The sequence below is a fragment of the Alternaria triticimaculans genome, assembly GCF_023758025.1.
Source record: "Alternaria triticimaculans strain BMP 0046 chromosome Unknown scaffold_1, whole genome shotgun sequence".
Lineage (NCBI taxonomy): Eukaryota > Fungi > Ascomycota > Dothideomycetes > Pleosporales > Pleosporaceae > Alternaria > Alternaria triticimaculans.
Genome location: NW_026055958.1, coordinates 298264 through 320736, shown reverse-complemented (window position 1 = coordinate 320736; position 22473 = coordinate 298264). Strand labels below are relative to the sequence as shown.

The following is a 22473-nucleotide window of genomic DNA, read 5'->3' as shown; positions in this document are numbered from 1 at the left end:
ACAGCCCAAGACGATACGACTGAGAAGTCCACGGCCGAATACCATCGCACAACGACCCAACATGTCTTACAATGGGCGCATGAGCATGGCGCGGACTACGCAGCACAACCAGCGCGCGCCGCCCGCAAACGAACACGACGCTTTCATGACCTTGGTATGCGCGCAGCCCCCCTCTGACTTTGCGCATCACTAACAAAACAGCCCGATCACGAAATTGCAGGCTGCATCTCAGATATCGGAATCCAGTTCAGCGTCTCCGACCTGCAAAAACCAAACCCCCAAATCATCCAGAAAGTTTTCGAATGGCTCGCCGAGCTACTCATGAACACGACGCGCGAGGTCGTTGCGCCGGCAATGCGCGCTGCGGCGGAAGACATGTGCGGTGGCGATGCGGAGAGACTCTATACAAGCGACACCAGGGATCTGATGGCCTTCTTCGTCATCCTGAGGAAGTTGCTTCGCGAAGTAAGTGACTTTGACAATCACACCTTTCGGTCCGTCCTAACTATTCCAGTGTGGCATCCACGACTTCACTTTCAACGACCTGTACAAGCCCACGCACGGTCGTCTGGTCAAGATCTTCTCGTACATGATCAACTTCATTCGCTTCCGGGAATCTCAAACCGAAATCATAGACGAGCACTTCAACAAGGCCGAGCGCACGAAGCTACGAATCGAGCAGCTATACGACGACAAGCAAGCAAAAGAGATGCAGTTGGCTGAGCTCGAGCGCAACCGCGCGGCGACACAAAGGCTGATGCAAGAGAAAGAGAAGCGCAATAACGAACTCAAGAGCAGGCTGCTAGAGTTGAAGAGGGGTCAAGAAGCGGTTGCAGAGAAACTTGAGCGTGCCAAAGCTGAGCAAGACAGGTTGAAGAAGCTGCTGCAACAGAAAGTGGAGAACAAGGAGAACGTGCAACGCGAGGTCATCAAGCTGAAGCCGTACACACAACAGAGCCCCACTGCGTTGGAGGACTCCCTGCGGGACCTCAGCGATCGACTGACCGGGGACAAGACTCAGATCGACATGCTGGACCGCCGTGCTCGTGCCCTGCAGACATCCACCGACTCATTTGCTGTAGTCGCGACCGATGTTACTTCGTGCACACGATTACTTACAGACGTACAAGCCGATTTGTCACGCGAGGAAGAGGAGCTGGCAAAGGCATCAAGACATCGAGATGCATTGGCAGACCGAAGCAACAACGTACGCGACGTTGAACGACAAGAACGATTGCTACAGAAACAACTCGGCAACATCAACGCCCGAACAAACAAATTAAAGACCAAAGGCGACGAAGAAGCGGAACGTGCGCGCAAACGGATGGAGGAGTTACGCGAGACACATGCGAAGTTGACTGAAGAGCGAGGTGAGAAAGGACGGGAAATGGAGAGGAGGCGCGTACGCATCGAACAGACGGAGAAGAAGATGGCTGAGCTCAAGGACAACATTGAGAACGAGGTGCACGCTGCTCATGACGAGTATCTTAAGATGGAAAGCCACATCAAGCTCTACATTACGGAGATGGAGCAAAGCATCTGAAGTCGTTATACCCTATGAACGAGTCACGTCGGCGTTTGGAATTTGTTTCGAGATACCATGATGTTGCAGGGCGGGAAAGTGATACCATGTAGTTTGTGACTTAATTACCGTTTTTTCGTTTCCCACTCTTGCGTTCCTATCATGATATCAGTGGTTATTGTGTTCAGACCGTTTTCTGCTACTCACGGTCTACATGAATGTCTGAATACAGCAGAAGTCACCTCAATACATCGGTCACAGGTGAGAAGAGACGCGCACACCAGGGCCCCACCGTAAGAGTCGCTAGGATCAGCACGCATAATGAGGAGTACCAGTATGGATCAGGGTCCTCCCTATACCCGATACCGTACGTCGAGCAGCAGTACCTGCATAAGCTTGAGCAGGTGACCGTCTCATCGGGTTGAGAATAAGACGTGCTGCTCATAGTTGCATTCAGATGGATCAGAAGTCGTACAGAAGCTGTATGGCACGTTAACTGAGAAACGAACTAAACAGGCCTGCAGCCTGAAGCCTACATTAACATAGAAGCGTATAAGATAAGTAACCTGGCGTTAGTGTAGGCTCTAGACGTGTTCAGTTTTTCTCTTGTATAAGGTGACGGGAGCTGGTGGAATATTCTTGGTGTTGCAGGAGCGCGCTGGGCAGCAAGTGTAAGGTAGCACCACGAAATTGGAGAAGGGACGACCCGTACCGTACTACATACACGCCCTTTTACTCAAAAGCGGGGTTGTGACACCCACACTGGCGAAGACTCATCTATAGATTTGTGTAAAGCGACCCACTACCATGATTTCTTTTGCGTTTGTTCCTGCACAGATCGATAGCATGTGGCGGACGAAGGTGTTGAGCATTTGACCGCGTCTGCGTAAGAAGGCGGTGAGGTGGTAAACCCGTAGATGTCTCAATACTTGACCCAAGACAGGCATCCCGTAGTCTCGGCCACATTTTCTCCAGGTTTGTGGAGAGAGAATAGATTGAGAGCTGAAAAAAGAAGCCTACTCCGCCTTCCAGTGTGCATCACAGCAGACATCGTTGGTCACAGCCCGACGGGTGGACCCCACATGCGAGCGAATGCGGCCTAGCTTAAGCTACAAACCCGATCCCGGCCCTTTCAGATGTCATCGCTCAGATTCTTCTTGAGTCACCAAATACCGCCCCTACCTCAGCATTTAAAACCGTCCATCCTCCACGAACCTCTTGCCTCCTATTTTCCACATCAATCGCCCAGCATGTGTCCTCCCACCGAAGAAACACCTGCTACCAACGGCCATACCAACGGCACCAACGGCACCAACGGCGCCAATGGCAGCAAGGAAGGCTTCACAGGTGTTACCACCAGACAGAACCCTCACCCTACACACAAGAGCCCGTATGCGCCTGTGGGTGACTTTTTGTCGAATGTCGGCCGGTTCAAGATCATTGGTACGTCATAACGCCTATCTCCAGCGCTATCGGACGCGCACACAGGCGGACCGAAGTTTTGGTATTGAGAAGATAGAAACGTCGCTGACTTTATCTGCGCAGAGAGCACACTAAGAGAGGGCGAGCAATTCGCCAACGCCTACTTTGATCTTGAAGCCAAGATCAAGATTGCGAGAGCTCTTGACAACTTTGGTGTTGACTGTACGGCTATGCTTCCCGGCGCTTGGCGCGAAATTTCCAGAGACTGACAACAAATTCAGACATCGAAGTCACCAGCCCTGCTGCCTCTGAGCAGTCAAGAAGGGACTGTGAGGCGCTTTGCAAGCTCGGAGTACGTACTTCATGGCAATGTCTCAGCCGTGAGAACGCATGCTAACGCCTGCTAGTTGAAAGCCAAGATCCTTACCCACGTACGATGCCACATGGACGATGCAAGAATCGCCGTCGAAACCGGTGTTGATGGCCTCGATGTCGTCATCGGAACCTCCGCGTACCTCCGCGAGCACAGTCACGGCAAGGACATGACATACATCAAGAACACAGCGCTGGAGGTGATTGAGTTCGTCAAGAGCAAGGGCAAGGAGATCCGATTCAGCTCCGAGGACTCGTTCCGATCGGACCTGGTTGATCTTCTGTCTATCTACAGCGCTGTTGATAAGGTTGGTGTAGACCGTGTCGGTATCGCCGATACCGTTGGTTGCGCGTCCCCTCGCCAAGTGTACGATCTTGTACGAACTCTGCGCGGTGTCGTTTCCTGCGACATTGAGACACATTTCCACAACGACTCTGGTTGCGCCATTGCCAACGCTTTCTGTGCGCTAGAGGCAGGTGCCACGCACATTGATACCTCAGTACTTGGTATTGGTGAGCGTAACGGTATCACTCCCCTCGGAGGTCTGATGGCCCGCATGATCGTTGCCGACCGCGAATATGTTACCAGCAAGTACAACATCAAGGCGCTCAAGGAAGTTGAGGACCTGGTTGCCGACCTTGTTGAGGTCAACATCCCGTTCAACAACTACATCACAGGATTCTGTGCCTTTACCCACAAGGCTGGCATTCACGCCAAGGCCATTCTCAACAACCCTTCCACATATGAGATCATCAACCCGCAAGATTTCGGCATGTCCCGATATGTACACTTTGCCAGCAGGCTTACCGGATGGAACGCGATTAAGAGCCGTGCTGAGCAGCTTGGCTTGAAGATGACGGATGCGCAGTACAAGGAGTGCACGTCCAAGATCAAGGCCATTGCAGACATCCGCAAGATCGCTCTTGACGACACCGACTCGATCATCCGTACCTACCACAACAACTTGCACGCCAAGGAGGAAGTCCCTCTGCTACCGGGTATGACAGAGGAAGAGAAGAAGAAGTTTGCCGAAGCTGAGGCCGAACTGAACGGCGTCTCAGAGAAGCGGGAGCTTGATGCTACCGCAGATGCACAGGCCGAGGTGCCCGTTGCCAAGAAGAACAAGACCGCCACTGTGGCATAAGCGCAAGACGCTGTGTAAATATGGGATTTCTGGAGTTGGTTGTTTCCTTTACTACTGTCAGGGGTGTATTTCTTGAGCATATCTGCATGTATTCCGGTTACGGAAAAGTTTATGAGTTTTTGATACCTGGACCGAAAAGCCCAGTGGCATCGGCAACGTGTGTAGCACTGTCAAATGATAGACAACGAATCAAAAGCGCTTGTAAGCCAAAAGTATCTTCTCTAGCCTTGTCAATTTGGCGCGTTGCCGTTTGCCACATGCCTGCCATTTGACCCAGACCGCCGCGGAGGTGGAGACCCTGCATGAATGGGCGCGTGCACGCTTTCTTCATCGTCCCGACCGCCCCCTCCAAAATACCCCGAGGTCAGGACTTAATCCAGAAGCCTCAATTGCTCTCCCTACGCTCTTGTCACGATTCGCAACCATGGCCACTATCGAGACTGTTACTCAGCAGCCTGAGATCACGGCGGAGAACGTCCTGCGCCTCTTCCCCGAAGTCAACACGGCACTCATCGGGGGATCGCACAACTCGGCCACGAGCGACAGTGCGCTGCAAGGCTACGACGAGGAGCAGATACGGCTGATGGACGAGGTGTGCATCGTCCTGGACAACAACGATATTCCAATCGGCAGTGCGACCAAGAAACTCTGTACGCGGCTCCGCTCGCGACTCGTCGATGGATGGCGACTGACAAGCCCCAGGCCATTTGATGGAGAACATTGATCGTGGACTCCTCCACCGCGCATTTTCCGTCTTCCTCTTTGACTCCCAGAACCGCCTCCTTCTGCAGCAGCGCGCGACCGAGAAGATCACATTCCCGGACATGTGGACAAACACCTGCTGTTCGCACCCGCTGGGCATACCCGGAGAGACTGGCGTAGGACTAGAGGAATCTGTCCAGGGTGTGCGTCGCGCAGCAGTGCGCAAGCTCAACCACGAACTGGGCATCAAGGCCGAACAGGTGCCCATTGACGACTTCAAATTCCTTACACGGATACACTACAAGTCGCCCAGCGATGGCACCTGGGGCGAGCATGAGAGTAAGTTGAACCACTGGGCCATCGGCGTACGGGACGAATGCTTACCATATACTAGTTGACTACATTCTGTTTATGAAAGCCGATGTCGACCTAAATGTCAACCCGAACGAGGCGCGCGACTCCAGATGGGTGTCTCAGGAGGATCTCAAGACCATGTTCCAGGACAAGTCGCTCAAGTTCACACCGTGGTTCAAGCTCATCTGCGAAAGCATGCTGTTCGAGTGGTGGGACCATCTCGACTCTGGCCTGGAGAAGTACATGGGCGAGACAGAGATCCGGCGCATGTGAGGCATGCGAAGTAGCTGTCATCAATCCCCCGCCGCTATTCGGGCGTACCGATCCCCAGATGCTTGGCCGAGACCTGCCCCCATTTCCGAAAGTGAGGCGGTACGTGCATGCAGGCCCGGCCTTTTAGATACCACCACTGCCATATAATCCAGTCATTGACCATTGCATTATTCCCCACGCTCATGAGTCGTCACGGCTTTATCGTGTGGACATCAAGGCGCGCTGCTCTCCTATCGTTGCGTCCCCATGACAGTGCGTGACAGTTGATCCATGCTGACCCCGCCGTATGCTATTCTCCAGCTGATTGACGAGTAGAACCAAGCCAAAACGCAGATAACAGTATAGCGGAAGAGTTCCGGATGTTTGCTTTATCATTAGCTGTCAGAGAGAGTAGCCTTAATGGTGGTCTCACTTCTGCGCTTATCCGTTGTGAGGAGGTCCAGCCGAGGTGTGCAGCTCAACCCTTCCTGTTTACCCCACAACCTCTTCCCAGGCGCCCTATGTCACCGCGCTACTCTATCGCTACGTACGTATCCTCGCTACAAGCGACTCGCAAACAAGCTGTGACTTGTGTCGTCAAACGATTGGCAAGCAAGCAACAAAGCAACATCTTCGTTGAGCCGCTTCGGCCCGACACCAAGTTCAAGGTCACAGGGCGAATGATAACGAAACTCGTATGCTTAACGGGCTAAGCGGTTAGTCCGAGGATAGCTCCCGCATTGGGCTATGTGAAGCATGACCTGTACCTCCACCCGGCGGCGCTTGGTACGCCGATCAAGCCGGGTAGGTGAGGTATATCAAAGTCCAGACTTCCCATCTTCATCTCCGTCACAGACACCCACAGCTTGTCAATCCTCGTCCCATACTACATCAGCTTACTAGCCACTGTGCCCCCACGGCATACGCATCTTACTGCAGCCGAGCTGTGCAATCCTTCACGATACGCAGCTGCTGCCGCTCGACATCAGCCAAGCATCGTACTGCAGTGCTGTCACTGGTCTTGTGACAAAGCTGCCAGCGAGTCAAAAAGCAAAGCCCAAACTCTAAGCAGCCATACATCAACTGCCACCAGTCCACACACACAAAGATTGGCACATCGACGGCCCAGGCGCATACTATCTACGCAAGACACGCAAAGGTTGGTACATCGATAGTCACAGGCGCATACCATCGACGCAAGACTACCTCATCGGACTCACACCCTACGACGTATCTGTCAAGCGTGTACTCAAAAAGGACCTCTGCAGCCTCACACATTGATGTCGGTTGATCTACGTCAAGCCTTCACTTCTTTACGTTACCCTTCTCGAGTCGATACCGTCTCGAGATCGCAGCTCTCTAGAGTCCATACAGGAGATCTAAATCGTCCGGCTAAAACGTAAACACCGACCAACAAGCTCAGAAAAGGTATACCAATGTAGCAGGCAATCGACGGTCACGGCTCCTGCTCAGCCCACGACGACCCATTGTAGCAACCAGACTAGACTAATCACAATTTAGTAGTGTTGTTTGAACTCAAGGTCGTCGTCTAGATATCCCACAGTTCAAGTGACTAACGTCTCACCCACGCCGAATCCCGTTCAAGCCCTGCGGGGAACACCTCACGCTGGCGAATCCCACGACTGTCCCTATAATCAAACGAAGCGGCAGATCCCATCTGAATACTAGTAGAGGTTTACAGTCGAAACCACAATCATGGCGAAAACATTATCCTCTGTTGCGCCAGTCAGCTGTAATTACACAGTGGACACGAAGTCTTCAACCTTGAAGTCGGCTAACATCAGGGTCAATGAAGTACCGGCTAGCTTCAGGATCTTGAAGTCGAAGCCAACTTCTGCTGGCGCTACTGTTCTGCCTCCGCTCACCGACGGCGTTCGCGTCGTTACGGCTGCGGAGTACAAACAGGCTGCTGAGTGTCTGGCGGAAGCCTTCGGTCAGGACGATGTTGCGAGGTACTTCGTAGACGTGCCCGATCGTGCGCACTGGACTGCGGAGCAAAAGTGGGCGCTACATGTTGAGATTCTCGAGTACATAACCTATGCTCACATCCTCAAGGGACTAGTGACTACGGTAGGCGACTTTGAAGCAGTTGCCCTATGGTAAGTCTTGAAGATCACGAAGGCTTCGTGAGCTCACGCATCTAGGATGCCACCCGGTCAGAACATGGACGATTATCTGACCATATTCCGCTCTGGCATGTGGCGCCTCAACTACCGCCTCTCCGCCGAAGGGAAACGGCGCTTCTTCGACGAATTCATGCCCCTCCTTCACGATACCATGCACACCACGCTTGGTGAGCGAGAGCATGACGCCTGGTACCTTGTTTACCTAGGCACTAGGCCCAGTGGCCGTGGTAAAGGTCACGCTCGTAAACTCATTGAGCATGTAACGAAGCTTGCGGACCGCGAAGGCAGGCCATGCTACTTGGAGTCGAGTAACGCCACGAACCCTCCGATTTACAGAAAGTTCGGCTTCGAAGAGACGAGGCAGATCAACCTTCAGAAGGGTGGAAGAAATATCCCGCTGGACATCATGGTCAGGGAACCCATGCAGAGCATGGAGAAGAAGAGGGGCTTGTAGGACACTGACAGGGCACTGAGGGCATAACACCATTTCAACATGCGTGTCGCGTGGAAAAACGAGTTCTTGTGTAGTGAGATTTTGCGATATCCTTCAACAGGATCGTGTTTAGGAGAGACGTAGGCTGTAGTTGTTGAGTTTATTCGCTCATTCTGTCTGGAATTTAAGGCTGTAATCCGCAACTGCAATCATGATCTTCTGAAGAGCGACAAGTGATCCAAACGTATTCCGCAACTTCAACTATGATTTTCCGAAGAGTGATGAGTGATCAAAACGTATTTAGCTGCCAACGCATCGTATCAGAAGTGGAATCAGAATCCTTGAGCTGAAGCTCTTCCGAAATAAGCTCAGGCTAGAGAGACGCAGTGATAGTTCCAACATAAGCAAAACTCGTTTCACCTACCCAACAGGCCGTGAAAATAGGATGCGCTGACATGACGCCATGGAGTGTGGATCGCAATATCGTGATAAGCCAGATTCGTAACCCATGGTTCTTCAGTATTGCGGGATATGGAATATTGGTTAGACGAGAGATTGGGGTGGAGCATGATAATCGTCGGGTGGGCAGTGCAGCATTGACGACAAATTGCGGTGTCATGAAACGCGGCATTGTTGCCCAGTTGCCAAACATGCTACGCCCTTCATCTCCTGATGATCCGCTGAGGCCGACTCTATAGCTCTGTCTTCTCGCGCACCTGTTCGTAGTGATTGATCTAGCGACTGCCCTCTAGCTTCATCTCAGCAGCGTAATCGATAAAAAAGTGGTGTCGGCCCACTCGCGAATCCGCTTCTCAGTCCACTCGGCCGCATCCGCAGCGCTACTCAACGCACCCCGCAAGCCTCGCCCATTGCCCATTGCACGCGTCGAGGGCCTGCAGACGGTCATCGTGCAGCCTGCCAGCACATCCGCGCGCAGGTGTTTTGCTGGAGCCTGCCACCCACCACCACGTACTCCCTCGCCCTCGCACCAAGTTCCCCCCTTCGCATTCCCGCTCCCGCCCATATACCGCCATATACCATGGTTACCCAGCGCCGATACTCGGTCACGGGCCAGACGCCCCCCGACGATGCCGAAGCCATGAAAGCGCGCTCTCCCAAACTGCAGCCTCTGGATACTAGCGTGCAAACGCCCCCGTGCGGCTACTGTGACGGCGCGCCGGAGCTGAGTTCAAACAGCGAGGCCAGCGCGGCCGCCCAGCGGAGAGGGAGGAACATGGCCCAGAAGGGCACTATCGTACGCACATCAAGCAAACGATCCGCAACCCAGCTGCCCTCGCCCAGCTCGCCCACGCATCAGCTGCCGCCCAAGATCCCGAGATACAGACTCAACGTGGACATAGACATCGGCTCCGACACAGACACGGATTCGGATGATACGGATCTCCTGGGCGACGGGAGCGACCATGACTACTGCCACGGCGTCGAGAGTCAGGCTACCTCGTTCCCATCGACGCCTGAGCACTCGCAGCCCTATGGCGTGTCGAGCCTGCCCGATGCTACACGCTTGGAAGGGTTGCAACTGTATGCAGAAGAACGGCCCGACGACGATGAGCACATGGACGACTACGCGCTCTCGCCCTCCCACTCCAGAAATCACAGCCTGAACCGTGTCCAACTCGATGGGTCCAACGACGTACAGAAGGATTGGGCCGCACATATTGCCTCTCACAAAGAGGAGGCTGAGATTGTTCACATGGAAGATGTCCAGGTTACGTCTGTCCAAGAAACACACACGAACCCAGCCGAAGACACGACCCACGACCCGCTCACCTTCGTCACCCTCCCGCCCGAGATCCGTCACCAAATCTACCGAAACTGCGAGAACCTCGTCATCGATAAGCCCCTCGTATACTGCATTTCTACCTTTGACGGCCAAATGCAGCACGCCCTCGCTTCTGTGTCGCGTCTCGTCCGCTCCGAAGCGCTCGCCATCTTCTACAGCTACAACCTCTGGGTCATAAAGGTCGAGTTCAAGATGATGTACGAAGCCTTCCGAGACTGGATCATTCGGCTAGGCGATGGCGCAGGGCTCTTACGGCTCGTTAGCTTTTCAGTACGCGGCGCGCTGTTCAAGCCGAGACGGAGCCACACACAAAGCATGCTCATTCACGGGCATCTTGTGCAGCTCGCTCCAGGTGTTATCGGGCCTGCGCCAGCATCGCAGGAGGACTTCTACTGCCCGCCAGACGGCGACGCGAGCTTCAAGATCGATCTCAGTGAGAAGTTTGCTGGGGGAAAAGTGCAGCTCGTTAGGAACGATGGCACCAGTGAGGCGGGAGAGCAGGCGAGACTTCGTTTGGGCAGGATGGTGAATGTGCTGTGGGAGAAGAGGCAAGCTGGTACGCTCAATGGCCAGGATTGGATTGACATGGTCGATGGCTTCATCACCTTCATCGGGGGATGGTAACACGTCAACAAAGAGAAACTGAACAGGTCTGCAGCCTACATCAACATGAACACATGTGAAGTAGGTGACCCAACGTCGATGTAGGCTGCAGACCTCTTCAGGTTTTCTTCTTGTATGGGGTGGTAATGCGAAAGATAGTCCTTCTTCGTACACACGGTGTTGTGGTATATTGGTTATGTAATGGCGTACAGCATGAGATTCACGACGTTCTGCATGGGCTGGGGCGTTGTCTGGGATGGTAAAAGGTCGCGGCATGGTCATTTATCGCACATTTCGTATCATTTCAAAGGGTAATGATGGGGGTGGAAGAGGAGGTAATCGATTTGTAGACAGCTTTCTGCTTGTAGAAATATTCATATACCCCTTTACAAAAACAGCCCTGCAGACTACGTTAAGATGAATACAGGCGAAGTAGATGACCTAACATCGATGTAGCCTCCAGGGTGTTTCGGAAGACGGAAGCCTTTCAGCAAACAACAGCCCACCCTCCATCTTAGATGAGCTGGCGATCCGGGGTCTCGGACTTCTCCTATTCCGACTGGCACGTGCGTCTTGATCATGAAGAAAAACCTCACGATCCTCGCAAAGTGCAGAGTGCCAACCGAAAGAGCCAAACACATTCCTTTCACAAACGGTTCGTAATCGGACCTGGTCACTCCTTCGGTTTCTACTTCTTGTGTTAATACGTTCCCATAGAAGGTGACAACAACGCCAAAATGCGCCTCCTCCTCACCCTCGGCGCCATCCTCGGTGTCCTAACCACCTTGATGTACACACTAGACTCACACCTGGAGAAATTCTACATCTTCACGCCTTCCGGCCTGCACACCCTCTCCCAAGAAGCCATTGCCCTACACGGCAACGACACAGCATCCGTGGTCTCACACATCGTCACTTCCCTCTCCGCAATCCACGGGCCCCACATCAACCTCGACGAAGAATGGATCTTCAACAACGCAGGCGGTGCCATGGGCGCCATGTACATTATCCACGCGTCCATTACTGAGTATCTGATTGTTTTTGGTACTGCGATTGGAACGGAGGGTCACACGGGACGGCATACCGCGGATGACTACTTCCATATTCTCAAGGGCGAGCAGGTGGCTTATGCGCCTGGAAAGGGCGTTTATGGGGCGGAGAGGTATCCTCAGGGGAGTGTGCATCATCTTACTAGGGGTGATGTGAAGCAGTATAAGATGGAGGGTGAATGCTTTGCGCTGGAGTATGCGAGGGGATGGATCCCGCCTATGCTTGGGTTTGGGTATGCTGATAGTAAGTTTCTCTCTCCTTTATTACTCCGATCTCAGTTTACTCTTCAGTTCAAGACTAACTGATGGATAACAGCCTTTTCGAGTACGTTGGATTTCCCAACGTTGTGGAGGACTACCGTGGTTACCGGGCGGGAGATGATTGGAAACTTGATGATGGGCAAGTTGTGAGAGGACGGCAAACTTTCAGACGAAAGTTCGTAGTAGAGTTCACATTTCTTGTAATATTGAGTTATTGTTCATACTCATTCTACTTGGACGTTGGAACACGTCAGCATGCTTGTGCGAAAGCACCTCATTCAAGGAATAATCCGAACACCATGGAGCTTACATCAGATTGAAAACATCTGAAGTAGGTGACCCAACGTCAATGTAGACTTCAGACCTGTTCTGTTTTTTTCTTGCATGAGGTGAGAGTGTGTAGTAGTGTGCACAGACGTTAGACGCTCCACAGCCAAGCGGCTATATGACATAGGTATAGCTGTCTAGGTTTGATTCACGATGTAGTTCCTTCACTGTCAGTGCTCTCTGTACGTCATCCCGATCAATGCCGTGTCGGAACTACGGCACTTTCGACCAGATCATGCAACCAAGTTCCTTGATCAGAAGGGCGGAGTTGAATTCCCTGCATGGAGTGCATATAATGGTCATCTGGTAGTTGCAGCTAGAATGCCGTATTCCAGTAGTGTACTGCGTGTGCAAGGGTGTGGAACGACACTGCCCAGCGCGGGGAATTTTGACCGTCGTCGCAAGCGACGTCTACCCCAACATGTGTGTTGTGGGCATCCTGATTGGCATAGATGTACATGGAGAAAGACCGCGAGATCCGTTTTATCAGCTGCAAGTGTACATCGAGTATGGCGTCAGTTTGGGCTGAGGTTTGAACACAGGGTTTCGGGATGCGGCGGCTGGAGCCAAGAGGTGGTAGGCAACGGTGGACGAGACTGGCCGGTAGACCTGCTCGAGACCCGATGCTATTATAGGAGGTGCAGAGAGCTAGATGATGGCAGACGATGCTAGTCGTGTCAAACTTTGGGCTAGCACACGTGCTATCGAAAAGCTTTTCTCCAGCGCGACAGATGGAAGACGTAGGTGAAAGCATACGGCTGTGACGAAGGGGCTGGGGTGGAGAGCTGGAAGAGGCTGGGCAATAAATCAAGCATTCCGGTTTGGAAGAGCCGTCGTCTCAACGGGCCAATATGGAGGCAGCGAACGGGTGCAGGGGTTGGGCTGTGGCTGTGGACGGAACACGGGTGCAATTATCGAAATACGATTACCCAGACGCAGTGCGTCGGGGCGTCGAGTGCGTAGGAGGCGTGCCGCGCGCTCCAAGGTGGTCAAGCTGCCGCGAGGATCCACGTCTTTCCCTTGATCGAGGTGGAGGGCCATGACGAGGCCTGGCTCGAGGGTAAGACGGCACAGGATCGAGGGAAGGATCATGATGCGGATTCGGAGCCATGGCGAAACAAGGCTTATTGAGCCTCCTGCGGCGGATCATTCGTGGCTAAGGGTTCGGTAGCCGCTCAGATTGGCGTGGGTGCAGATCTGAGGCAGCCACCACAATTAGAAACGGACACTTGCTCGGAAGAGCTGACGCGTAAATCCTCTTTTCCCAGCACAACGCGCAACGCTGCTGGGTGGACGAGCGAGCAACGTGGGATGCCATGCCAGCAGCCATGACCGGCGACCCACTGCAGCGTTTGAGGTCGCGCGTCTCAGACGGGGCTGCTTGGTGTCGCAGCGTCCGGGAGGGCGGCGGCTCGTGATGTCATGTGTTGTTGAGTCTGGTGGTCTGGCGCGTCCTCTGGTGTCGCTCGGGCCGGCGCCACTTTTGGCCCAGTTAGTGACGCATGTCTGAAAGCGTTGACACGCTGCCGCCGCCGTCCACTCATCATCGACCCTGGCTGCATGTCCTGCATGTCCTCGCTTTCGTTTCCTGTGATAACCTCCCCTGCGCTCGCTTTTCCTGATTGCTAGTTGACTTTACTTTCCGCTGTTTCTTTACTCTTTGCATTCGCTTGCTCCGCTCGGGCTCCCCTCTGCCGCCATGTTGCCCTCGTTATCTGCCCGCAGCCTAGCCCTACTCTCGCTACCCGCCGTGCGCCTTGCCCTCGCCCAGTCCATCTCCATATCGCTAGGGAACAGCCCGCCCGATGGCGCCTCCGACTACCTCGACCCCTCGTATGCCGGCTTCGGCATCGAGCCCTCGAACCTCTTTTCCTTCACCGGCAAGGAAGAGCCCAACCAATTCACCGTCAAGCTGCTCCAGAACCTCGCGGACTACTCGGGCGCGCCGCCGCACATTCGCCTGGGAGGAAACACGCAGGACTACATGGTCTTTGAGTCGAGCAACACAAACTATGGCTGGACCTCGAACCCGGACTCGACGGCACAGGGTGCCATTGCGGCCGACTCGATGATCATTGGACCCAACTACTTCGCCGCGCTCGAGCGCTTTCCCAAGGACACGCCCGTCACCTTCGGACTCAACATGGCCTACATGGACGACGACTACGAGGACAAGATCACCGCACTGGCGCAAGCCGCCGTCGACGGCATGAAGAACGTCAAACTCTACTCGTTCGAGATTGGCAACGAGCCCGACCTGTGGCTCCAGAACTCGTTCCGCTCTGCGCCCTGGGACGGGAAGACATACACTTCCCAATGGCTGGACCGCGCCGAGGTCGTCTACGAGCGCGTGCTCAAGGCTGCCAACCTGCCGTCATCCTTCTTTGAGTCTCCTGCGACCGCCTCCACCATTGGGACCACCTTCGAGATTGCGCAACTCGTTGACGATGGCATCATGGAGGGTAGGAACGGCGATAACTTCCTGGCCACCTGGAACCAGCACGACTACTTTTATTGTATGTCCCCGTCTCCCTAATCAACATGCTATACTAACATGCTGCAGTCATCGGAGTGACCCCCACCCCCCTCACCCTCGACGACCTCATGGACCTCGATGCCACCAACACGCAATTCAAGTACTGGGAGAAGCAGGTCGGAATCGCCCTCAAGACAGACCACCCCTACGTGCTGCGCGAGATGAGCTCCGTTGGGCCAATAGGCATGCCCGGCGTCAGTGATACCCTCGGTGCTTCCCTTTGGACGCTCAACTTCTTCCTCTACGCAGCCTCCATTGGTATCTCCTCGGTCCAGATGCACATGACCGACAACTCCAACGCCAGTGCCTGGCAGCCCATCCCCATGTACGGTCGTGAAACCTCGTTCGTACGACCGCAGTACTACGCCCATGCCGCCGTCGCACAGATTGTCGGCAACGGCAACGGAACCACGCAGATTGCAGCTCTTTCTACAAGCAACGTAGGCGCTGCGTACGACGGTCGCATCCGTGCGTACGCCGCCTACGCAAACGACCATCTGCAGTCCATCACTATGATCAACGCTAAACAAGCCAATGCGTCTTCATCCGACAAGGGCAGCTTCACGTTCAACCTTAACCTAGGCTCTGCACACGCTAACAAGGATGTCTTTATCTCTTACCTCACGGGCCCTGGCGCAGAGTCGCAGACAGACATCACATGGAACGGCATGAAGTACGACGACATTACCGGCGCGTCCTCAGTCACTGACAACACTGTCACAACCACCAAAGCCGACGGCAACGGCAGGATCTCTGTTCCCGTCCGCGACAGCCAAGCTGCAGTAGCAAACATTGGCTCCCAGATTGGCACCAACGCCGTCCTCAAACCAGACGGCACGCAGGCGAAGAAGAGTAATGCCGCTTCGACTCCGACCGGCGGGGCCAACTACGCCATAATAAGTGGTGTGTTGGCCATGATGGCGGCATTCATCGCCGCGTAATGGCAGGTGTAGCGAGCCATATTTTCCTTTGTCAATCAACCCAAGCATCATGGAATTGCATATGCATTATGACGGCGTTCTTCTTGCGATAGCAGGCTTTTCATCCGCATCATTCATGGTCAGGATACTCCGCCTCATTGCTTCCTCTGGGATTTGGATTAATCGATCATGCGGACGGGGATCATTAATGACACGCGACACAGACTTTTTTCTTTCTTTTTGAAACAGGATATATGGGCGCGATGACGGCGCCTGGAGTGTATATACACGGTTTCTATTGCATCAAAGCCAGCACACGCTGTACCCTGATAGCTAGATTCTAGATTTCTAGAACTGCAATCTCATACCTGATACCCTTTCATGATCATTGTTCCGTTCAAAATGGGCTTACAGCTTCGAACAAACAAATAAGTCGTGCTTGTATTGCAACACCTCGTGTGAGATCGTCGTGAGACGCAAGTGGAGATGGAGTTAACTAAGCTTTTCAGGCTTCCAGTCTTACCGCGGGGTCGGGATCGGAGGTTGCAGCAGGTACCGTTGCCGCGCCCGCTTCTGGCGCGCGGCGTTGGTGGCGAACATCGTGGGACGCCCTGCGTTTTGACTTTTTCTCGGTAAGCTCGGGGCAAGGGATTGCCAGAGGCAGAGTACAAAAGCTTTGTTTTATGCAGGCCAAGGTACCTGCATAGTCTCGGGACTGTCATGGGTGGTGTATTTATAGGTGGTTTGGTGTGAAAGAAAGACGTGTAGAGGTACCTATGTCGCTGCTGTTTGGTCAAAGGACTGCAGAGACGTGGATTAATATCTGAATGCGCGCGAAACCCACGCCATGTATCGTTAGCAAGTGTCGTATTCGAGGGCAGCTTTTGTCGTGCTGGTATCCTCTTCTTCAAGGGAATTGCTCAATACCTAGGTAGTTAATACTCTACAGCCTACATCGACGCTACGTCTTTCTACCTGCATATTGTTGTTCTAACGTAGGCCTCAGGCTTATCTAGAACATCTCTCGTGTAAAGTGATAGGCGGAATGTATCTCTAACATCTGTATGTGCTTTGAGTACTACTTCCTTTGACGTTGGCGCTATCAGCCTTGTACGTGGACACACGACCAAGTCTCGCACAACGCATTGCGCCTTAGAGCGTCTATGTCATGGGCGATGTACTCCAATGAGTTTGCTGTGGCGGGTTACCCATCAGCGGTAAAAGTGAAAATGCAGGCTATTTGAATTGAATGATGCGCGTCTTGCTCTATTTCACTAGAAGCAGTTCAAGGAGAATTGGTGATAATTCTAGCTACTCAAGTTTGGAAGACCACCTTGTACTACGACATGACTTTACTCGGCGGTAAGATCGTATAACTCTCGGCTCTTGGTGTTGACCGGTGTGGAAGTGAGACAATAGACATGGGAATCGCGATGCCATGGTTTGTTCATCGAATTTCCCACAGGATAATAAAGACGGGCGATCGTGCCGCGCCACCCCCAGTAAAGTCACCATCACATGGCATCTGCAGGCTTTGAGACTTCCACGTCTCGATCTTCGTGAGGCATCCGATTCACATCGTCCCCTTCAAATCTTTTCACACTGAGCAAGAACTGGCATAGATACGCGTAGTCGCTGCGCCGAGGCCGGTCACAAGAACCCATGACGTCACGGCTATCTGTGCGCCCAGCCTCAACCTCACATTTTCTGCTTGACGCTTGCGTGCCGAATTCCCGAGATCTAACTACGGGGCCGCCCGTCGTTCTCTCATTAGGCGCGTAGATGCCAGGATCGCCACTAATTACCTGTATGACGAAATGCGTCCGGCACTCTTTCCGCAATGTTTGGGAAGAAGGTGTCATGGCACGAATCCTGGAATGACTACCCGAAGCAGGGCCCCCAGCATTGTCAACACCTAGTCGCGTCCTTCAGCTATCACCAAAATGCGATTCCGCGATAGAACCCACACGACGTACGAGAGCGAGGATGAGAAGCCACCAGCGGAAGTCGGGCTGCGCGATCGCATTGTACATTTCACATGGTATGTCGACGCGCCGAGAGCATTCGGATAACAAACTTACAATACCGCAGGCCATGGTTCGCATGCACCATGTCGACAGGAGCGCTAGCTGTCGTTCTCGGGAACACCCCGAACAAATTCACTGGCCTACAGACCATCGGAAAGGTCGTCTTCATCTTCGACCTCGTACTCTTCGCCATCTTCAACCTATGCATGTTCGCGCGGTTCTTACTCGTCCCTCGGAAGCTCCTCGGATCGCTACATCATCCAGTCGAGGGCCTTTTCTTCGGCACGTACTGGGTCTCCGTCGCCCTGATACTCAACTGCACGTACATCTACGGCAACCCATCGACCGGGTCATGGCTCACCAAAGCGCTTGAGATCACCTACTGGATGTACTGTGCCGCAGCCTTCCTCGTTGGCATCATCCAGTACTCCCTCTTCTTCCGTCTCGAGCGCCTCAACGTTGGCGATGCCGTTCCGGCTTGGATCTTCCCAATATACCCTTTGCTGGTTGTAGGCACGCTGGCTGGCACTATACTTCCTGCCCAACCTGAAAATCCCAGCTGGAAGATATTCATCGGGGCGATATTCTTTCAGGGGCTCGCGTGGGTCGTCTCCTTCCTGCTGTATGGGCTCTACATGCAGCGCCTGATGACGAGTTCTCTACCCTCTCCTACCACGCGACCAGGAATGTATGTTTCCGTTGGTCCAGCAGGTAAGTCCATACCCGATAGATGAATGCTCCCTTGGAAGATTCTAACAGCAATAGGTTACACTGCTGCCGGACTCCTCTCCCTTGCAAATCAAGCGCCGTCGCTCGTTGCCGAAAACTACTTCACGAATACCGTAGTCCCAGACGGCGAAATCGTACGAATCATTGGCATCATGTCAGGTCTCTTTATCATACTGTTCGCGTACTGGTTCTTCATCATAACAACGATCGCCGTCATAGTGGGATCACGTAGGATGTCGTTCTCGCTAAACTGGTGGGCATTCATTTTCCCGAATGCAGGACTCACGCTTGCAACGATACAAGCAGGAAAAGTGCTAAACAGCGAAGCTATCAACGGTGTCGCGAGCGCATTGACTATTCTATTGGTCATCATGTGGTTTGTCGTGGCAGCCTTCTGCATTCGTGCCGTGTACCTTGGACAAGTCTTGTGGCCAGGAAAGGATGAGGACAAGACCATGGAGAGGTTGGCATGGGGTTGGCAGGACAACAGGGGAAACCCAGAGGCTGGCAAGATCAGGCCTTAATGTTTAATGTTGAATGCTGGATTCAATGGTGTTCATTGAGCGTGGCGTAAGGTTATTGGAGCGTTGTAATATAGCATGATACCCTTTCGAATTGCGAACTGTTCTGCAAGCGTGAATTGATCCAGCTGTCTATGAAATCGGGCTTTACAAGCTTCACGAGATCGGGGCTCACAACACGAGGTGCACAAGCTATACTTTTTACGCCGCTGACTATGTGGACCATGGGGACTGGATAATCCAGGCCGTTCGGCATCTGGGGTGCGTTGGCGCGTTCTGGCTTCGTCTAGTAGGCTTGGTGCACTTACCATGTGACCTCGTATTGGACAGTTGGAGTCGAGCGGGATTGCTTGGATCCAAGGATTCCCGCCCTCATAGCTGCTGCGACAGTGGATAGCCCTCCTCCACAGGAGTGACGTTTCATTACAAAGCTATTGTGCCCTCGCCCGAACGCTCCAGAGTCATCAGAGCCTGCGGAACCAGAGTTGATACCAAGTTCCACCCCCTCGGAGGACTGCCAAGTCGTGCATTTGCTTAGTGCACACTCGTTATCGTGAACTACTTTGTCCAACGCTGATGGTCTCTTCCCAGAGGCAAAATGTGTGGTGAGTCGTTCTAGCCGAGTGCCACGGTTCAACAGAACTGCACAGAACCATACAGAAGGTCTCGGCTGCATTCTCGGAAGCGCCCAGGGATTGCCCAGCCGAGGCGTTCAACGGGAAAACACCACCAGCCGTCATCGCAAACCGTGCACACACCATGGTCGTCCGCATGTTTACGATCGCTGCAAACATCGAATGTGGAAGCACTCGGTCAATACTGCACTGTCGGTGCTATACAAGTCCCGAACGCGACCTTAGTCACCGGCCGGACATAATTCTCAAACTTAAAAAAGTGAATAATCGCGAGATCTGTAAACGCCGATCTTCCGAAACTCAGCGTCCCTCACAATACCTAATTCCTTATCACCCTCCACTTCAACACCATGCATCATGCGCCTGCCTAGAATTACACAACGATAACCATCGCATGGTCTAGACCCCGCGGGCAAGGCGACTTCGTCTGGCTAACTACTAGTAGCGCCGCCTACGCGCTGCTTGGCCGGCTGGCGGAGAGGAAATTGGTGCGGGGCTTCCTTGTCGACGCACGTATCGACCACTTATCGCCGCTCGTCGGACACAACGGAGCGGCATGGTAAGCTGCTCGGGGAGACTTGCCACGCGTTGCGCATATCGCAGGCCGAATCAGCGCCTTGGGCTGACACGGCGGAGCTGGCGTTAAGGCACCCTTGTGTGATAGCGTGCTATGATTGGCTGCGGGAGTGACGGGTGGGCCATGCGATGCTTGGGTGCCGGGGATAGGGTTTTGGGTTGGTGGCCTGGGTGGGTGCATGGGTGGAGTTGGGGTTTGGGATGCCGCATGAGCAATGGCATTCTCAGGTGAGCCGTGGGAATCTGCGACAGTATATAGGCAGGTGGTATCCCCACATGAAGGGACAAACACAACATCGCAGATTTCCTGTATCAGACCCCCAGATACCAATAACTTCACATTACCGTCTACATTAGTCTATCAGACACTACTCCACCACTACCATCATACAACGTCGTATGCAACCTATCCTACCAACAACCATGTCTTCACCCGCAACCCAATACGTCTACGTCCCCAACCTCGTTGGCGGACAGATGCTCAGGATTCCCATCGAGGACGTCGAAGCCGAGGGCCAAATCTCCATTGCCCAACAGCCCATCGCGAGCCCAACCCTCTCTTCACGATACGTCCGCGACTCGTCACCATCGCCAAGCATGGAGAGCGTCGACGACACCGACGAGTAATAAACTCATACATCAAGGCGACGCACGAAAGACGAAGAAATGACGGCAAGCCTTGCACTGGTCTGCAGTCCAGCAAGGCGGAACTAGCTAGCAGCGGACGTCGTTGCCAAGCAGCCTAGTCGCAGCCTCGAGTCCCCCACGAGTCAAACTCAGGGAGGACTGACATCATCGCTCCCCTATACCCTCACTGCAATCGCAACCTTTCTTCCGAAATGACGACAGTCGGTGCCGTTGGTGCCGAGATGCCACCGGAGAAAACTTTCACATTGCGTGGAGTTGGCGTGTGGGGAAAACGGCAAGCAAGGAGAGGATCTTTGGCTTGGCTGGAGTTGGAAGGAAGCTTGGGGAGGTGCCGATCGGAGATGGATAGGGCAGGCAGGCACGCGTTGGCTTGGCGTGGGGATTGGGATGGATCGATCGGTAGTCTAGGTTACTTAATGTCTATTAACTAATTTTTTTGTGGTACTTTTGGTCACTTGATCTTTTCTATGCTGCATGAGGTTGTGAATTGTGAATTGCGGTGTGCGTGCGTATGCTCTGCATGCATTGACTTTGGGACAGTAAAAGCAAGTAGAAATGATAATCTGCTTCTTGCATAACTGTTATTTCCGGTGTGCATGTGAGACGTGTCGTGTATTATGTGCATCACGATGACGGGGAAGAGTAGTGGTGGTGCCGAGCCAGCAGATGACAATACGTTGACAGCATCCAAGGACACCTTTCTACACCATTCTCAATGAGGTTTTAATGTACCCTGGGGGATGTTCACAAAACCTGCAATCAACGTAGGTTGAAAACAAGTAGTGCACTCATCCAGAACGAGCTTTTGGCTGAACTAAGACAACTTGGAAGAACAAGTGCTTCCTTTTACACGGCCACCAGCGCTTCCATACACGTTAACCAAGGAAAAAACTGAACAGTCCTGCAGCCTACATTAACATGAAAACCTACAAGATAGGTGACCTGGTGTCGATGTATGCTCTAGGCCCGTTCAGAATCTTTCTGGTATGAGGTGCATGCATAGTCACATGACAGATCATCTCCCTGTGTTCGTCTCCACTCCCCATGTTTATCATTCGTGAGTGACGTGTTCATCAGCCGTAAGCTCAATCCAAAACTCCAAATCATCCGTTGTCGTGGACCTTGCTGGCATCGTGACTCTACCTACCCATACACCTTCCTTGTCTCTCCAGAGGCCTTTCATCTCCTGATACACACGAAACACTTCGTGTTGAATCGCCTGTTGTTTCTTTCCCATATCTGCGGATGTGATGGCGGTATTGTCGCAAGGTCGGCGAATGTACTGATTCATGTCCAGGTCTGCCCGAGGTGCGTCTCCCCAATCGCCCTTTTCCGGGTCTGGGAAAGCCAGGTCGCGTATGGATACCTTGAAGTAGATGGTTAGTTGTGTGAGATACTGATGGTACCGCGGCGCGGGAAAGAAGATACCGCCTTGCATGGCTAGTGGGTCGCGGAAGAATCTGGGTGATATAGAAGACGTAATGTGAG

The 22473-nt window shown here is 53.2% G+C and overlaps 9 protein-coding genes across 9 annotated transcripts; all 9 read left to right on the top strand.

Moving 5' to 3' along the window:
- Nucleotides 1-61: 61 nt before the first annotated feature.
- Nucleotides 62-1543, top strand: J4E78_000103 (uncharacterized protein; the record flags this gene model as incomplete). Its single annotated transcript, XM_049360769.1, has 3 exons — nucleotides 62-154; nucleotides 202-465; nucleotides 515-1543. The coding sequence occupies 3 exons, from the start codon at nucleotides 62-64 to the stop codon at nucleotides 1541-1543; spliced, it is 1386 nt and encodes a 461-aa protein (XP_049226052.1).
- Nucleotides 1544-2772: 1229 nt separating this feature from the next.
- LYS1 (Saccharopine dehydrogenase) lies at nucleotides 2773-4461 on the top strand (the record flags this gene model as incomplete). The annotated part of the gene is made up of 4 exons (XM_049360768.1): nucleotides 2773-2965; nucleotides 3068-3166; nucleotides 3226-3296; nucleotides 3352-4461. 4 exons carry the CDS (start codon nucleotides 2773-2775, stop codon nucleotides 4459-4461), a joined length of 1473 nt encoding a protein of 490 aa, XP_049226051.1.
- A 424-nt stretch (nucleotides 4462-4885) lies between these two features.
- IDI1 (isopentenyl-diphosphate delta-isomerase idi1) lies at nucleotides 4886-5790 on the top strand (the record flags this gene model as incomplete). The annotated part of the gene is made up of 3 exons (XM_049360767.1): nucleotides 4886-5111; nucleotides 5164-5502; nucleotides 5558-5790. The coding sequence occupies 3 exons, from the start codon at nucleotides 4886-4888 to the stop codon at nucleotides 5788-5790; spliced, it is 798 nt and encodes a 265-aa protein (XP_049226050.1).
- Nucleotides 5791-7485: 1695 nt separating this feature from the next.
- Nucleotides 7486-8370, top strand: J4E78_000100 (uncharacterized protein; the record flags this gene model as incomplete). The annotated part of the gene is made up of 2 exons (XM_049360766.1): nucleotides 7486-7889; nucleotides 7935-8370. 2 exons carry the CDS (start codon nucleotides 7486-7488, stop codon nucleotides 8368-8370), a joined length of 840 nt encoding a protein of 279 aa, XP_049226049.1.
- Nucleotides 8371-9388: 1018 nt separating this feature from the next.
- Nucleotides 9389-10777, top strand: J4E78_000099 (uncharacterized protein; the record flags this gene model as incomplete). The annotated part of the gene is made up of 1 exon (XM_049360765.1): nucleotides 9389-10777. The coding sequence occupies one exon, from the start codon at nucleotides 9389-9391 to the stop codon at nucleotides 10775-10777; it is 1389 nt and encodes a 462-aa protein (XP_049226048.1).
- A 716-nt stretch (nucleotides 10778-11493) lies between these two features.
- Nucleotides 11494-12216, top strand: ERG1 (Squalene epoxidase; the record flags this gene model as incomplete). The annotated part of the gene is made up of 2 exons (XM_049360764.1): nucleotides 11494-12049; nucleotides 12122-12216. The coding sequence occupies 2 exons, from the start codon at nucleotides 11494-11496 to the stop codon at nucleotides 12214-12216; spliced, it is 651 nt and encodes a 216-aa protein (XP_049226047.1).
- A 1876-nt stretch (nucleotides 12217-14092) lies between these two features.
- On the top strand, nucleotides 14093-15870 carry J4E78_000097 (uncharacterized protein; the record flags this gene model as incomplete). The annotated part of the gene is made up of 2 exons (XM_049360763.1): nucleotides 14093-14909; nucleotides 14957-15870. The coding sequence occupies 2 exons, from the start codon at nucleotides 14093-14095 to the stop codon at nucleotides 15868-15870; spliced, it is 1731 nt and encodes a 576-aa protein (XP_049226046.1).
- Nucleotides 15871-17792: 1922 nt separating this feature from the next.
- J4E78_000096 (uncharacterized protein) lies at nucleotides 17793-19129 on the top strand (the record flags this gene model as incomplete). Its single annotated transcript, XM_049360762.1, has 3 exons — nucleotides 17793-17890; nucleotides 17941-18587; nucleotides 18642-19129. 3 exons carry the CDS (start codon nucleotides 17793-17795, stop codon nucleotides 19127-19129), a joined length of 1233 nt encoding a protein of 410 aa, XP_049226045.1.
- Nucleotides 19130-20760: 1631 nt separating this feature from the next.
- On the top strand, nucleotides 20761-20964 carry J4E78_000095 (uncharacterized protein; the record flags this gene model as incomplete). The annotated part of the gene is made up of 1 exon (XM_049360761.1): nucleotides 20761-20964. The coding sequence occupies one exon, from the start codon at nucleotides 20761-20763 to the stop codon at nucleotides 20962-20964; it is 204 nt and encodes a 67-aa protein (XP_049226044.1).
- Nucleotides 20965-22473: the final 1509 nt, after the last annotated feature.